Source organism: Corvus cornix, chromosome 2 (genome assembly GCF_000738735.6).
Source record: "Corvus cornix cornix isolate S_Up_H32 chromosome 2, ASM73873v5, whole genome shotgun sequence".
NCBI lineage: Eukaryota > Metazoa > Chordata > Aves > Passeriformes > Corvidae > Corvus > Corvus cornix.
The window spans coordinates 121,223,467-121,238,427 of record NC_046333.1 but is presented as its reverse complement, the minus strand read 5'-3'; the positions used below and the strand labels follow the sequence as shown (position 1 = coordinate 121,238,427).

Genomic DNA, 14,961 nt, shown 5'->3' with positions numbered 1-14,961 from the left:
TAAACAGCTCAGATATGTGTTTATTTTCAAGACTGATTCAATTCTTCAAAGACAACTGCTCCCAACTTGTGAATACTTGTTAGTTACTGGAAAGTTGCAGAAGTGAAGATCAGCTCCTAGTTTCATGCCAACAAATTAATCCGACGATGTGGTATTGTCTTTTCCACAGGTGTGTGTGTACTGGGACTGTCTGAACCTCCCTGTAAGTAATAGCCCATATATAATTTGGAAGGAGAAATCTTCAATGGAAGACCCCGAGGGAATAAATGGGAAGTCTGTAAGTAAACAACTTGTCAGCCCTGAGAAAAAAGTTGCAGTTTTTAAAGTAGCAATTATTTTTGTGGCAACCAAGCGAGTGAAAGTCTTAGAGAGCTACATGCACTTTTAGTGATTGGAAGAAGCAGTGAGTGATGAAATTAATTGAGAGATGGAGGCTTATGCTAATGCTACAGAAAATTAAGTATAGCTTTAAAAATATTTGTCTTCAGTGATTCATATTTAAAAAATGACAGTTGTTGCTTTCTCTGAGAAATATTTGGCCTGCTGCATTTATGTTGTTAATATTTTTGTCTGCTAGAGAGTTTTCATCCCATTATTTGAAGTTATTTCTCTTTGCCTGTGTGAATATATGCAAATACTGCTTCTGGGAGAGACGAGTGCAACAGTGGCAAAAAATGTAGTACGTTATTGTTTCTTGTAAATGTCTGCTTACAGAGTCACAATAGTAAGAAATTTTGCAAATTATCAGGTACAATTAAGAATGTTTCATGCATGGTCATATGATTAGTTGTGTGTTTTGGATTTGTTACTTTAGTTTGTGACATCATTCTTGGCACTCAGTGAAATTTGAAATGCTACATATATGTTTTTATTCTGAATTGTTTAACAGAAACTGTGCATATTGAAATTGCCTTATTTTTCCAGTTGTAAAATAAGTCCAAAAACTATTATTTAGTAAATTTAATTAGATTTATTTCCTGCATTTTTTCTGATGTGTTTATTTTCTACATTTGACAGTACTCTCTGTATTATCTCTCACTATTCCCTTTGTATTCTATGTTCCTGTATCCAGTTTCCCTGATGCTTCCATTAGGTTTTCATGTAGCAACAGAGTAGGAAAAGCCAAGCCCCTTAACAATAAGCCTGTTGTGTTGTGTGTTTTTGTTACACTTCATGTGTAGTGTAATTTTTGCTGTCTGAAGCAATATGGCTTTGATTATTTTCCAATGTTCATTTGTTCCACAGTCTTGTCTCTATGTGTACATTTGGGGATTTATCCATCGCTGGTACCACCACGTGTGGACAGGACCAGTTAACTCTTAGGGAAGTGAGTGGCCATGGTTACCAACAGGCACTAAACAGGGATGGTCCTGTTTGCAGTTGCAGTGCCAGAGCTTTCAGCACCACCCAAGCTCCTCGTTCTGTTTGGAGTCAGGCTTTCCTCCATGCATGAAAAGCCTTTCCCTGATGCTGTCAAGATTTTCTGTGGCTTCCATTGCAATACTTCCCCTCTGTGTGCCCGGCATAGCCTGGGCTTCGTGTGCTGTGGAGGGTTTGGGCTGGGTAATTGTATGCTGAATCTGTATGTAATGACAAATGTAACTGTCACTTAACATAACAGGAGTGTTAAGGGAAATATTTGTTCATGGTTTGGCACCACCAGCACTCCTGTTGGGGTTATTCATTCCATTCCTTCTTTTCACCACTTAGTCCAGAGAGCCTGTAAAACACTTTGTCTGCTCAGAGTTTCCCTTCACATTACCCAAGTGGGTGGTAGTTGTTCATGCTATCAGGATTATCAAAATCTAAACCAGTAACTGCTGAATAGACCCACTGCACTGACCAGCACTCAGGCTTCTGTAAACGAGGACTGAAACTCCCAAAGGTACATAGCACAGGTCAGGGTGTAACTCTTCTGATTGCAGTGTCATTGGAGAGTTTAAAATTGGGGTGTTAAACCCTGGAATCAGATCCTTCAATTAGGTCTCACTAGAAGTCATTCATAACTGGACAGGCTGCTGTGTTTGCAACAGCCAGTTGACCAACAGGGAGATTTCCTAAAAGCAGTAGTCAGAAGGCAAAATAGTCTCAGTGAAAATAAAAATGACGGCATGAACAGTGTTTGTGTTTATTTTGCTCTGTGTGTGTGCGTAGAAAGAGAGAGAGAGTGAGGGATAGATTAGCACTCTGTAATTAGAAACCAGAAACCAAAACCTGTTTGGGATTTAAGATCTCAAGCACATGTAGTGATTTCAAAAACCTGGTGCTGGTCCATAGGAAAAGGGGGAAACTTCCCTACAAATACCAGTTGAAAGGTAATTTAATTTTGCAACTGGACAATGCAAACTGTGTGGTGGAAGCAATTTCAGGTACATGTGGATAAGGGAGGAGCTTTATCAACAAGTGAGAAATGAAGCTGGATAATGTTTTAGGGAGAGATGGACAACAGAGAAAGTACCAAGAGAAGGACAAAGTAAAGGAAAATGAAAAAAAGTTATCAGAGAACAGTATGAGAGAGTAGATGAGTACTTTGCCACTGTCTTTGGCCAAGATTTCTCTTTAGAGGAAGAGGATGATGTTGCAGGTAGGAATACAGCCTGTCAGTGTTGCCATGTACAGAGGATGCTGTAATAAGCCCAGTAAACTCACTTTTGCACTTCTGTTACACTTCTGTTACACTCACACAGCGAGAGAGTATTGTAGCCATTTCCTAACCAAAAAGTGGTTCTAATGGTACTGTCACTTGCTTGGTTCGCAGTTTGTAGGAAACGAATTTCAACCCTGGGCTTGCAAACTTGAACTTTACGTCTACCCCTGCCTTGCCTTTAATAGGTGCTTGAGAAAGAAGCACAACATAAGCTAGACTCTGTCTAGCTGAGGCCAGCTAGACAGAGGATATCAGTGTATTATCCTATCTGAAAATTTCACTGAAGTTCTGTTTCTTTCTTTCCATGTCCAAAAAAGACTTTGAAGCTTGCTTGCTAATGGTACATGCATCTATCAAAGATGGTTCACTCATGTTTTATCAAGCTAAAACAAATGGTTGAGGTTTTTTAATTCGTATTTTCTTCACCATCCTGAGGGGGCTTTTCTGCCTGCTAGTCATTTGCAGCAAGTCCCACTGCTCAAATATACTTGAGAAATAAAAAAATAACCTCTTGTTTTAATTATTTTTGAGATGAAAATGTCATTTTGGATGTTACAGAAATTCTGATTGTAAGGAGACTGGGAATGGGTAACAGTACATCTTATACCAAATTGATTTCAAAAAATTATGCAAAATTATCATGGCTTATATTTGTGGTAGGCCAAATCTACCAGTTCCAAACTTGGCATTGGCATGAATCCATTGCCCTAGAAACCATCTAGAAGCCCTAAAACCATGACAAACACTGATAAGATTCAACTTGATAACCCAGGTGGTTAGAGGTACCCTGATGATGACTTCTAAAAAAACCCTTAAAACGGGCAGTGTAGAGGTCAGCAGGTACTTTATTTCATTTGATTTGCCTGTGATTTTTTTTTAAGAAATGCATGAGGTTTATTTATTTGCAAAACTCAGCAGAAGAAAATTTTCACCACTAAGTATTGGCATGTTTTCAGCAATTACTATGCCCTCTGGGGATATTTTGGAGGGCGTTTCTTCCATAACTCTCTGGTAGCGATATTAAGTTATTATATAGCATAAAATAATTTTCATTCCTACCCTGTCCAGGCTCATAATTGAAAATTCTCATTGCAAAATTGTGCACCAAGAAGTATTTTCAGCATGGAGTATTTTTGATGATGGAGTTTGCCCATCTGGAAAACAGAGCGAAGACTCTGAGGCCCTCAGCAGTCAAGTTAGATCCAAACGGTGTGTGCCCAATGAGCCAAAAAAGGAGGTGCTCTTGGTCCACTCCAGCAGTTAATCTTCTCTGATTCCCCCCACAGCCCCCAAACCTCAGCTTTCAGTCAGTGCTCTGGGCAGCCTGGCTGCATATTTCCAACTTCTTTCTCCTCCCTGCTGCTCTCTGGACACTTCTCTCCTGCGAAGGCCGTGCCACGTACCAGAGAGTGGCACTTTGCACCGAAAATTCACCTCATACCTCTGCTAGTGGAAAGACACAGAGCAAGTAGTTGGTTTCAGCAAGAAAGGGGGAGGGGAAAATAAAAGCCCAAACCAAAAACATCCAGCACCTGGCTGCAGCAAAATAATGAATTTTGCAGCAAACATGCGAGATTCTGTGGAATCTTGGAAAAATGCCAGACTCCACGACCACAGAAATGCTGAGTCCATGGGGCCCAGAGAGAGATGGCTGGGGCAGTTCACATCTCTCTGTCTTTGTTTCAAGCTCCTTGCAGTCTTACTGAGGCATCAGATTACACTCTCTTCACATTTTCAAGGTTATCTTCACTACCAGAAGGGCTAGAAAGTTCATTTTGTTTCAAGGCGAGCCAGGATCCGGCAGCACAACTCTCAAGCGGTTTCAGAGGCCACTGCCACGGTGGTGGCATGGCTGTGCCTGAGGGCATGGCTGGTGACAGCCAGACGTGACCTCCAGATTTGAACAGCATCATCAATGACATGTTTGTCGTGCTCACTCACATTACCTGTTTGTCACATTAGGGAACAAAGTCTATGAGGAAGAAGGGTGAAAATATAAGTATTTTACCTTTGGTTGAAAACTTACAGCATTGTCACTGTGAAAGTCATGCATGTGCTGCCTAGTTTTTCTCAAAGACTGGCACAGCACTGTTCTCCCTTCTTCGTTCCCCTCCTGTTTTGAAGAAATGTGTGACACACTTCCTTTTTGGAAAGCTCTGCAAGGCAATAACCAACAAGCGCCCTGCAATTGCAATCTGTAACTGAGCCTATAAAATGTAATCGCCTGCACCCTTCCCACTCCCCTTCCCCTCTCTATCTGCAATTGGTAGAATATTGGAAACATAAGCCACAAAACCCACTTATTATGCTCAGTAAGTGTCAAAAAGAATGAACAGCCGGAACTAGCTGATGTATTTAAGTTCCCCAAATTGAAATGAGCTGCTGCTAGGCCGTCTATAGCAGCTGCTCAATCAGTAACTATTGATAGAATTTTTTTCTTTCAAAACATTTTAGTGAAAATACTCCTGAAAGTTGTAAGCTGTTTGTGGACAGTTTGAAAACATTGTTCACTAGAAGCTCTTCATTCATCTGGGTTTGCAGTAACACCACGGAGGAATTCTTGTCACTTAAAACGTACTTTTCCTAATTGGTGGCAGAAATCCTACAGTGCCATAGGCAGCGGTGCTTGCAGCACTGACAGAGGTACTGCTACCCACAGCTTGTAGTGCTGGGCAAATTCCTCAGGGTCACAGAGGCCTTGTAGGGGTTTCATTGGGGTCCGTCACCAGATACCACCACTTATCTTGGTTACAAATCCTTGTTTCCTTTAGAGGGGTGGAGCATTTGCTTTGTTATGGCATGAGGCATTTTTAGATGACTTGTAAAAGTGGGTATATAAGGAATACACAGTCCATCTGACTTTTTCCACCCACTGTGTGCAACTGTTCAGCGTGGAGTCTCTTTTTGGAAGTCTTGATGAAGTGTAGCTTAGTCCTTAACAGTAAAAAGCAAACTGCCAGTGAAGTTTATTTTCTTTTTTACTAGGTTTTCTGGACCATTGTTCCGCTCAAGGAGCCATGTTTGTTAGTTTTGGCTCTGACTTCTCTTCCTTAAGGATAAACTCTCCTTAGGCAGTTGTACAACTGTGCACTAAAAGACTGCATAGCAGTTTATTCACAGCCCAAGCTCCAGCGGAATTCAACTGTGTGACTTCCTGGCTTAAGCAGGGGTGCATCCGTAATGTAAATACCTAATTGATTCTGTGGAAAACCAGGAGGTTTTTTGTTTGTTCTTGTAAAAGATTCCTGCGGGAAGCTTAACTTTAAAGTTGGCATCCAGCCTTCTCTGCTGTGACTCGGATACTGATCTGATTTTGTGCTTTCATGGACATTTTTATATTCGAAAATTTTTAATTCAACATTAGCTTTGCTTACAAGCTACAGAGCAGAATAAAATCTCATTACAAACATTGTAGTATTAGATTTTATCACCATTTATTTCTTCTCGTCTGCCCAGGGATTTCTACATGTTCGGTAGAACTAATTTGCAGTCAGACACTGAGGTCTTCTAGAAGGCCAGCAGGCTCCACAAACTAATTTATCCAAATAACCAATCCCTCATAGGCCAACCATAGAAGGACACCAAAATGGCCTAAGCAGGCAAAGCCCCCTTTTGAAGTCTGGAATGTTTTGACTGACTTGAAACAGGCGGCAGGAATGAAGGGATAATTTTCAGTGACCCATGGGACTTTTTTGCCATTTTCAAATATTAGGTAAAACAAAGAGAAATTGCTTGTTCTAATTTAGAAAGACTTAGCAATCCGGAAGGTAACCAGACTCAGAATTGAGTACTAAGGTATAGAGCTGAAGTTTACTTAATGCACTGAAGGTTTGCATCTGGGTATATGGTATTTACACACCCACACATACACAGGCTGCTTTACTTATACATGCACATACTTAAACTGTTTTTTGAATTTCACTTCTATTAAAAAAATTCAGTACAAAGTATATTTATGCAATATTAAATGAACTACCTGAAATGCTGTTTTTAAGTAGATACTGTTTTTCTCAAAACAATAATTTCTAATTGTAAGGATGTGTTTCTGTTGCTGCTTCAAAAGCTGGGATAGTCACTCAGATGCCAAGACTTTCATGGCATACCTGTTTTCTTCCATCCCCTGTCCTGGCGCCATTTGAGTAAATGTGGAAATTAATAAAATTTTAAGTGGGTTTTCTAGTCTAAAATACTCTTGCAGTATTTTGATGCATACATAAACCCACAATTTTCTATGAATACTTCTAGGGAGAAAGAGAGAATGTGAATATTTAGAAATAAAATTAAAACTTTACAGATCAGGTATTTCATGTTCAGCTGCTTGAATGTGTATCTTAAAGACAGTGTGGAGCAATCCCATGGATTTCAGCAGCTTTTTTAGAGACATGCTCTTGTAAATTTTGTCTCAAGTTTACCGTGCATATTTATGTGATAGGTTGAAGCCTGTATTTAGCAATACTAATGACACAGACCAACTCCAGCACTCAGCTTCATCTCCATGACGTTGACTCACAGGTAAGTTGGAGCTTCCCAGCAGAAGAAATGTTGTCTGTAAGAAGGATCAGTAAACCAGAAGTGAAGATGCTCTACCTGTGCTTAATAGAACTATGTTTCCCTAAAACAGTATTTTGATGAGGATTTTGGTCACCAGCTCACCCTTTTCCTTCTGACATCTTTGCACAGAGCATTGCCGTGCAGCTCACGTGTGTCCTGATAACTATATGGATAGCAATGTCAGGAGATGGGAGGTTCAGGTTGGCACTTAAATATTTTTGGTACTGGGTTGGGCTGTAGCTATCACTGGTATCGCTCCTATGTACACAACGAACTCCTAGTTTTAGTTTATTTTACATGGGATATTGAAATATAAGTTCCTCCCAGTTTCAGATTTCTCTGAAATATTCATTCTTACCTTGTTCTATGGTAATAGAAAATACAGTAGAATGACAAATAAATCCTGTTTAAGTACAGTTTTCAGTCCTGTATATACTGACCTCAGATTAGTGGAAACATGATGTTTAAATTAATGTTATTTTGGTGTGAGTGTATATATGTGTGTCTGTGTGTGTCTGTGTGCATGGAATGTATTAGATTAAATTAAGTTATGTTCCAGCTTTTACTTGAGGAATATAATTTTGTTAGTAGTTAATAATGTTAATGCCATGATTTTCTCATATTATGTTTACATATATGGCTACAGTAAAATCAAATTATATTTGCTGGGGGTAAGATTAGTCAGTCAAGGAGCTGTTTACAACAGGAGAAATTAAAATTCAGACTTGGTAGGAAAGAGATTCTTCTCTGTTTCGGTCTGCCTTGCTGTAGCTGTACTGTCTAGACTGTCCTGGAAGTCACAGACTCAGTGGTCTCGTGGTCTGTGCACAGCACAGCAGCAGAGCCTGGCAGTGAGTAGAAAGCTTCATAGGGCTTTCTCATCAATCACATAGAATTTGTCATTTCAACATTTTTGGCATTCAAAGCCTTATATTCTGCCACCACCATTCACATAGAGTGGACTTTCCATTGTACTGACAATGCACCTCTACAACTGTGCAGTGCAGCAGATGGGAGAAAATTTCTTCCCAGCTCCTATGGAGACCAGCTCCTACCCCAAAGCGCATTATAATTTACGGAGCTGTAAATGCTGTTAATGGTCATGAGTCAATGAATGAAATTGCTTGATGATAAAAAAAAAGTTTTTATCATTTTTCTCATTCTATTTTAAAAGAAGCAAGTAGGAGAGTAAGTAATTTCAGACACACTTTCATACTTTCCTTATGCTGCGGAGTAATTTTAAAATATAATCTAAGTGTTGCATTTGGGCAAAATGAATGGGAATTGCAAGAGTGAGAGCTTTTAGAGTGAGCACTGCTTGGGTGCTTGTAGATTCAGGCATTTTGTCTTGCTGAATGTGTGTTTAGTAGTGTAGATATTTTTAGAAAGTAAGCATGATCTATTTTTTATTTTATTTTTATTCTTAATAATTGGACATATTTTTCATGTTTGACCACCCTTTTAGTCCTGTAAATAATTTAAAAGATCTAAAAGTATCTCAGTATTCAGAATCAACTAGTTAAATGCTTATATGCCTGGCTTTCACCTTCAGTTATATGTACATGAAGAAAGAATCTAAATTTAGGTTCCACTGTTCCTCTTCTATTTTTCTACTCTAGTTCAAAGCATTAGTTTTTGGGGAACAAGCAAGGTGTATTTAGTGGTAGGCTGATGGGTGCCTCAGATCTTTGTCCTTTGCAACAATTCTTTGAAGAGGGACAAGGTGCAAGATCTATGTTATGTTTTTCTCTGTTTTTTGCAAGGCATTGTAAAAGCTAAGTGGCACATCAAGCAGGTTTATATAGTGCAGACACTGCATAAATCCTCTGCTCAGTCCCTGTAAGGGCTGTATGCTGCCATTATGCTTTCTATAAACAGAAGACAAGTGCACTGCCAAATCCTTGCAGTGCTGGACATCAGCTCTTTCTGTCCTTAGCTTGTCTTGTTTGTTGATGCTCAAAGACTGTCTTATTTGCCAGTATTGCATCCGCTTTTGATCATCAGGAGCAAAGGGTATCTTGCACTTCTTGGTAGCTTGGAATCTCCATCTTTGCAATTTCATCTCCATCTGCAGAGTTTTAATGAAATAATTACCTCTGATGAGTGTAATTAATTCGAAAGTATTTTGGTCTGACTAGTGAGACTTAAAGAAAAAAACTACTCAGAAGCAAACACCTTCAGGGCTAGACAGAAAAACAAGAGCCTCATATGACAGCTGAAGAACCTCAGAGTGGGACTAGCAGAGAAGAGCAAGAGGTAAGTGCGTGCCACCAGCTTGGGATAGACAACATAACCTAGCCTGGTGTTCTGTGTCTAACAGGGACTGGCAGCAGGCAGTTAATGAGAGTAGGAAAAAGAGAGCAAATCCTGCTTTTGAGAGGATGGAAGATACATCCAAAACATTGTGTTTAATGCTGTCATTCATAAACTTGCTTTTGGACATGTGTGTGCTTTGATTCTCTGTAGTGATGGGTTCCACAAGTTAATTATGCCTTTTCAAAGAAAGTGGTTTTGGTTTTTTATGCTTGCTGCGTAATAACTTCAGCAAAACCATGGGGTTGTTAGGTTTTCCTGACATGAGAAATAATGACGTGTCAATCTCTGTTCACTTCCTGCAGTCTCTTTCCTGATTTGGTAAAATTCTGTTGTTTTTGTGACACAAAGGTGTCTCTTCCAAGTTGTTTTTTCCTGAGGCTGCTGCTGAGCTTTGTGTGAGAGACTCAAAACGTGAGCACTCTGGCTTTATGATGTTTTCTGTTTTACTCTGTGTTTCCTTCCTAATAATTTTAAATGCAACATCCACCCTTTTGACTTCCATTGGCCACTGAGGCACTGTTTTCAGAAAATTATTGGCAACAACTGCAAGATCTCTTCCTTGGGAACAGTAGATAATTTAGCACTTATCCTTGTCCATTCTCAGTTTGAGTTGTCTTTTATTTTGCATTTATCAACACAGAATTTCACCAGCTTTTGTCATGTGTAGTCACCATGAAAGCAGTTTTCTGTAGGCAGTTTTACTTTGAGCTGACCTGAATCATTTAGCAAGTTTATAACCTTGCTGTTTGTCATCTTTTCCAGGGTATTTATGTTTAATGGAGCAGGTCATTTTGGAATTCCACTAGTAACATTGTGAAAACTGCCCACTTACTCTGTTCCATCCTTTAAATAGTAATTCATGACAGACCTTTTATTTTACTATATGACAAATAGTTTAAGAGCTTTTGGCTTGTGAGAGCTTTTTAGAAACCTAAATATACTACATTAACCAAATCATCCTTACCCAAATAATTGTTAACTCCTTACAGAAACGCAAGTAATCTTGAAGTTATGACTTCTCTTTACAAAGCCATGCTTTCTCTTCCCCATTACATCATATTCCCATGTGCCTACCAGTTCTCTTGTTTATTATAGCAGCTGATTTGATCATGCTTCCATTGTTTTAGAGCTCTCCAGTGAACTCTGGAATCTGGCTGTTTTGTGTCTCTTCATTTTGTTAATCTTTCCCAAAGCTTCTGCTGATACTTTGTTTCAGAGCTGTGAAGGTCTTCTCTTCTTGTATAGTGAGCATCATGCAAATAATTTATTTAGCTATTTCTGCAATGGTCTTGTATTGACTGAATTTTCCTTTGTTACCATGGCTGAATTTTGGCTTTTTGCATGTTTTTTCATTAAGTGTTTATATTAATCTGAGACAATAACAATGGTTCTTCGGGGTTGGGGTATTTTTTGGCCTGTGTTTTCCTGGGTTTGCATTTGAATCTATGGAACATGAGCACTTTTCCAGTTTCAGGTATTTAACTGTAGTGTGTGGCACTCAGCTTGTGTAATGTCTCTGACGGACATTCAGAACCTTTCTCACTGAATCTATTCAGTTTTTTAAAAATGGCTTTGAAGCTGAAACAGTTTATGAATTTGTGTTGAAATAGTTTTCACCAAAAAGCCACAGAAACTGGGGGCACTGGCATCAGTTGCAAATCAGGAAGATGTGATTCCACCCCTTCTTCACTCTGTTCTCTGGTGATGGTGCTTTGGGCTGTCTGCCCATGACAGACAGCTTGGGTTGGAGCAGAGAGCTGAATGAACACGTCGCCCTTGTGATCAAGTGTTCTACCCACTTGGCTACAGGTGAGCAACTTCTTCCAGACAAACAAGAGGGATGGTGCTTTCCTGGAGGAGAAGTTTGAATTCTAACCCTAATCAGGCAGAAGTGTGATTTAATCTCCCTTTTGCATTCTTTGGCATGTAAAATGGTCAGGGTTCTAGGAAACACCTGCCCCAGCCACCTGCCCCCTCTTTCTGTTGTCATCCAATCTTTTTGTTAAAAGCTCTGTTTCCAAAACTTTCTTCTTCCCTTGCTAGTAAAATTTCTGGATAGTTCTGGATCTGGAGAGATTTATGGTCTGACTCAAAAGGGCTAGACAGGTTTTGAGAGAGTGGGGACATAACCTTCCAGCAAAACTTGCATCATGGCAGTATATATTGCTTTCTTTTTGGAACCAAGAAAAGATAAGGCTGGGAAACATTCAATTATTTATGTCATATTATTTTAAGGTTAATTAGTAGCTTTGTGAGTTTCAAAAAATATATAACATATCCTTTATTTCTAGAGGTAGATCAAAGACCCATTCTGGCAGGTGGCACAGAGAGAGGAAAGAGAAAAGCAAGCTGTCACTTAAATTACATGCAACATATGATGGAAGAGTAAATTTTAGAGTTGTAAGCCCATCTGTTCTAAAAGCAAATTCTGAGTTGAATTACTTATTTTTTTAAATATTCTATTTTTTTAAATGAAAAATGAATTTATTCAATACCCTTAATAAGTAAGTCAGTGACTATTTTTTCTTGTCTTTTAGTTGAACAGATGCACTATTTGAAGATTGGCTCTTATACAGAGCTTTGTTCCTGTTGTTAAAGATCAGTAAGCAGTCAGATCTATTGACTCTCAGGCCTCAGGTAGTTTAGCACCCCTGGTTTCAGTGGGCACTTGCAGCCAGTGCCTGCTGCAATGTTGCTGGATAAATCTTAGAGCTTGGGACTGAAAAGACAGTCTGCATCATCACTCTGACGCACTGTGGCTAAACCCTGAGTAAGTCAGTTGGAGTGCAAAGTGTATGGTTCTTCTCTTACCTTGTGCTCTTTTCTTTCTCCACTTTATTCCTCCTCTTTCCCATCTCTGTTGCCTTCTGTTCAAGAAAAGCGTGTCCTAATTAACACGTGTGATTCCTCTAGCATGTGAGTTGTGGATCCTCAGCTGGCAAAGGTGCTAAAACCTAAGCCTTACGCTGTCTGGACTAGCATCGTTTGGTAGATCTGAGAACAACTGATAAGATCATGAGCCCAACTTGGTCAACATATTACAATTAAAGGTATGCAGGAGACAGAAGCTGTTTTTACTTTAATTATACCTCCTTCTGCTTTTGGGGGTTTTTTTCTTCAATTACAAAAAACTGGGTACCAGCAAAACAGCAGCTCCAAATATCTTTTCTGTTTCTTCCTAGGCTTCTTCCACGGAAGATTTAATCCAATGACTGTTAGATTATAATGACATGACAGATTTTTTCCCCTTGTTGACCTCCCCATGAAATGTTTTGTCATGTAAGTGGGAAGAGAGCAAGAAGTGTTAGCAGAAAGCAAGCAGTTGTAATACCTTGAAATCTTGAAAGCATTAATTGCTTTTCTTTATTAAAGATTTAGACACTCTGCGGGTGGATCATTATGATGGTGGGTTGTGATGAATCCTCTGTACTTGAAATGCCAAATGTATTGACTGCTTGTTATTGTGTAGTGAGAAGGGTTATGCTAGCACCTTTGACTCCCTGGGCCTTTTAGGGCATGTTCATTCTCCTGTGTGTTACAGCTGTCACCTGCATGTTATGGCATTCAGTGTATTGTGCAGGAGGAGATTGTGGTGAGCAAAGGTGAGGAGGAAGGAGGGAACTGCACTGTGTAGTGTAATCCATGAGTGGGTAATAAAATGCTGCGGAAGATAACTCTGAATGGGAAGTAAGGCAAGTAAGTTTGGGAAAAAAAGAAGGACAAGTCATTTGCTCCTTCCTTTTACCTCCGGCTGAAAGAACTCTTCCACCTACCTGCCTGTTCCAGCCTTTGGCTTCTCATCTTTGTTTTCGTATTTTACTGGCGTAGAACAGTCCTTTAGTTCAGTTGACCACGGATCATAGCAGCACATGCCTGAAAAGTTATTTGTGCCTCTGAGCTCTCAAGTCTTTTATAACCTGCCATGAAAATAAAAATGGATGTTAAATATTTTTCCAGCATGACTTTGAGAGTTACCTGTTATGTACTTCTGCTGATGAGTGTTTTGACTATTTGCTTACTTCACACTAATGCCAGATTTACACTGATGCTGTTTAGGTCATCCTGAGTCCTTTCCTTAAGCACTGCTACACCTTTGGCTTTACTCCCATTGACTGTCAGCTTGTGCTAATAATAGACTGTGGATCTCAGCTGTTTTTGCCAAAAAGCCAGTGCTCTTTTGGGGACTTTTTTTTTGCCTGCACTCATCTTATTCAACCACTGATGTTTTGTGCCACTCTAGTTTCTCATTGTCAATGGCTAAGTAGGAAAACATTATTCGCTGCAAAGTGTTCACAGGGCGTTCAGCATTAGAGACAGCTGCTAGAAATAGAAGTCCTGTCCTTCTTGGTTTTGCTGAGCAGTTGTGGATAGTTTGTGTCAAATGAACTCAGTGGGAGATTTTATGTTGTTGTTACTGCTGTTACTTAGAGAGGATTGCAAACTCTTGCCACATTTTTTATTGCACACAGCATTTACTGTCATGGAGTTCTTGTCTTAGTATTTTTTCTTTTTACAGGGTTGCTTGGTGAATGTTTCATGCCTAAGTATCTTTAATACCAAATCCTTGTGAGATACTAGTTTAGAGGGCATTATTATTCTGCCTGTAAGCCTTGCACCCTGCTGAGAAATTGCAAGAGTTACATTTATAAGTCAAAGAGGATTGTCAGAAACAAGTAGTGCTGACAAACCCAATGTGTTTTGTGCTTTAACATTTGTTTTCTGTGAGTAATTTGTAGGTATAAAAGTAACATTTGAGTAAATTTAGTGATAGGAAGTGTTACACAGGACCTGTGTAGGCCTGCCAAGAAAAATAAACATGAATGTGATGAAGTGTGTGACGGTGGTGTTAGCAGAGCTGTAGAGGCTCTTGGAGGGACACTAAACAAGCATCATTGGGATCATAAAAGAGCTGACCATGTGGAGTCTAGGAGCTGGGCTTCTGAAACAGAGATTCTCTTAATCCACCACAACCTTTCGTTTTACTGTTCATAAAGGAGTTTTAAAACTGTTTTTTTTATCAGTTCTGAATCTGTCAAGATTGGAGGACTAGATTAACTGGCTGTAACGTCTGATGTGTTTCATCCAAGATCTTGGTGTTACCCCATTGTGCCCAAACTGTCACTAGAGGTTTCATGATTGCTCTGCTGACACTTTTTAAACATCTAAGACTTCAGTAAGGAGGAAATTAAATTTCTCTGCTTTGACATCTCCTCGTGTAATTGGATGTAGTGTTGTGGTAGTAAGGAGGGTTTTGTCATTAAGACACCGATCTGACTTTGGGAAATATGAATCCTCTCCATGGCTGTCCTGCAAACCACTTGTATGACTGCAATGCCATGTAGTTTGTCTTTGTCTATTGTTTGTCTGCCGGATGGGACAGTAACATTTTCCCTCTCATCATATTAGTCTAAATAATTTGAGCTAGTTGTAGTAAGCTTCTGTTATGT

At 39.5% G+C, this 14,961-nt stretch overlaps 1 protein-coding gene across 8 annotated transcripts in view; it reads left to right on the top strand.

The window, feature by feature from the left end:
• EYA1 (EYA transcriptional coactivator and phosphatase 1) overlaps positions 1–14,961 on the top strand; it is a 163,897-nt gene that overhangs the window by 12,060 nt on the left and 136,876 nt on the right. For all 8 annotated transcript variants that reach the window (XM_039549838.1, XM_039549837.1, XM_039549834.1 and 5 more), the window contains exon 2: positions 170–277. In XM_039549838.1, the coding sequence (XP_039405772.1) occupies positions 245–277 (33 nt within the window). In that variant the 5' untranslated portion in view covers positions 170–244. The remainder of the gene's footprint in view (positions 1–169; positions 278–14,961) is intronic.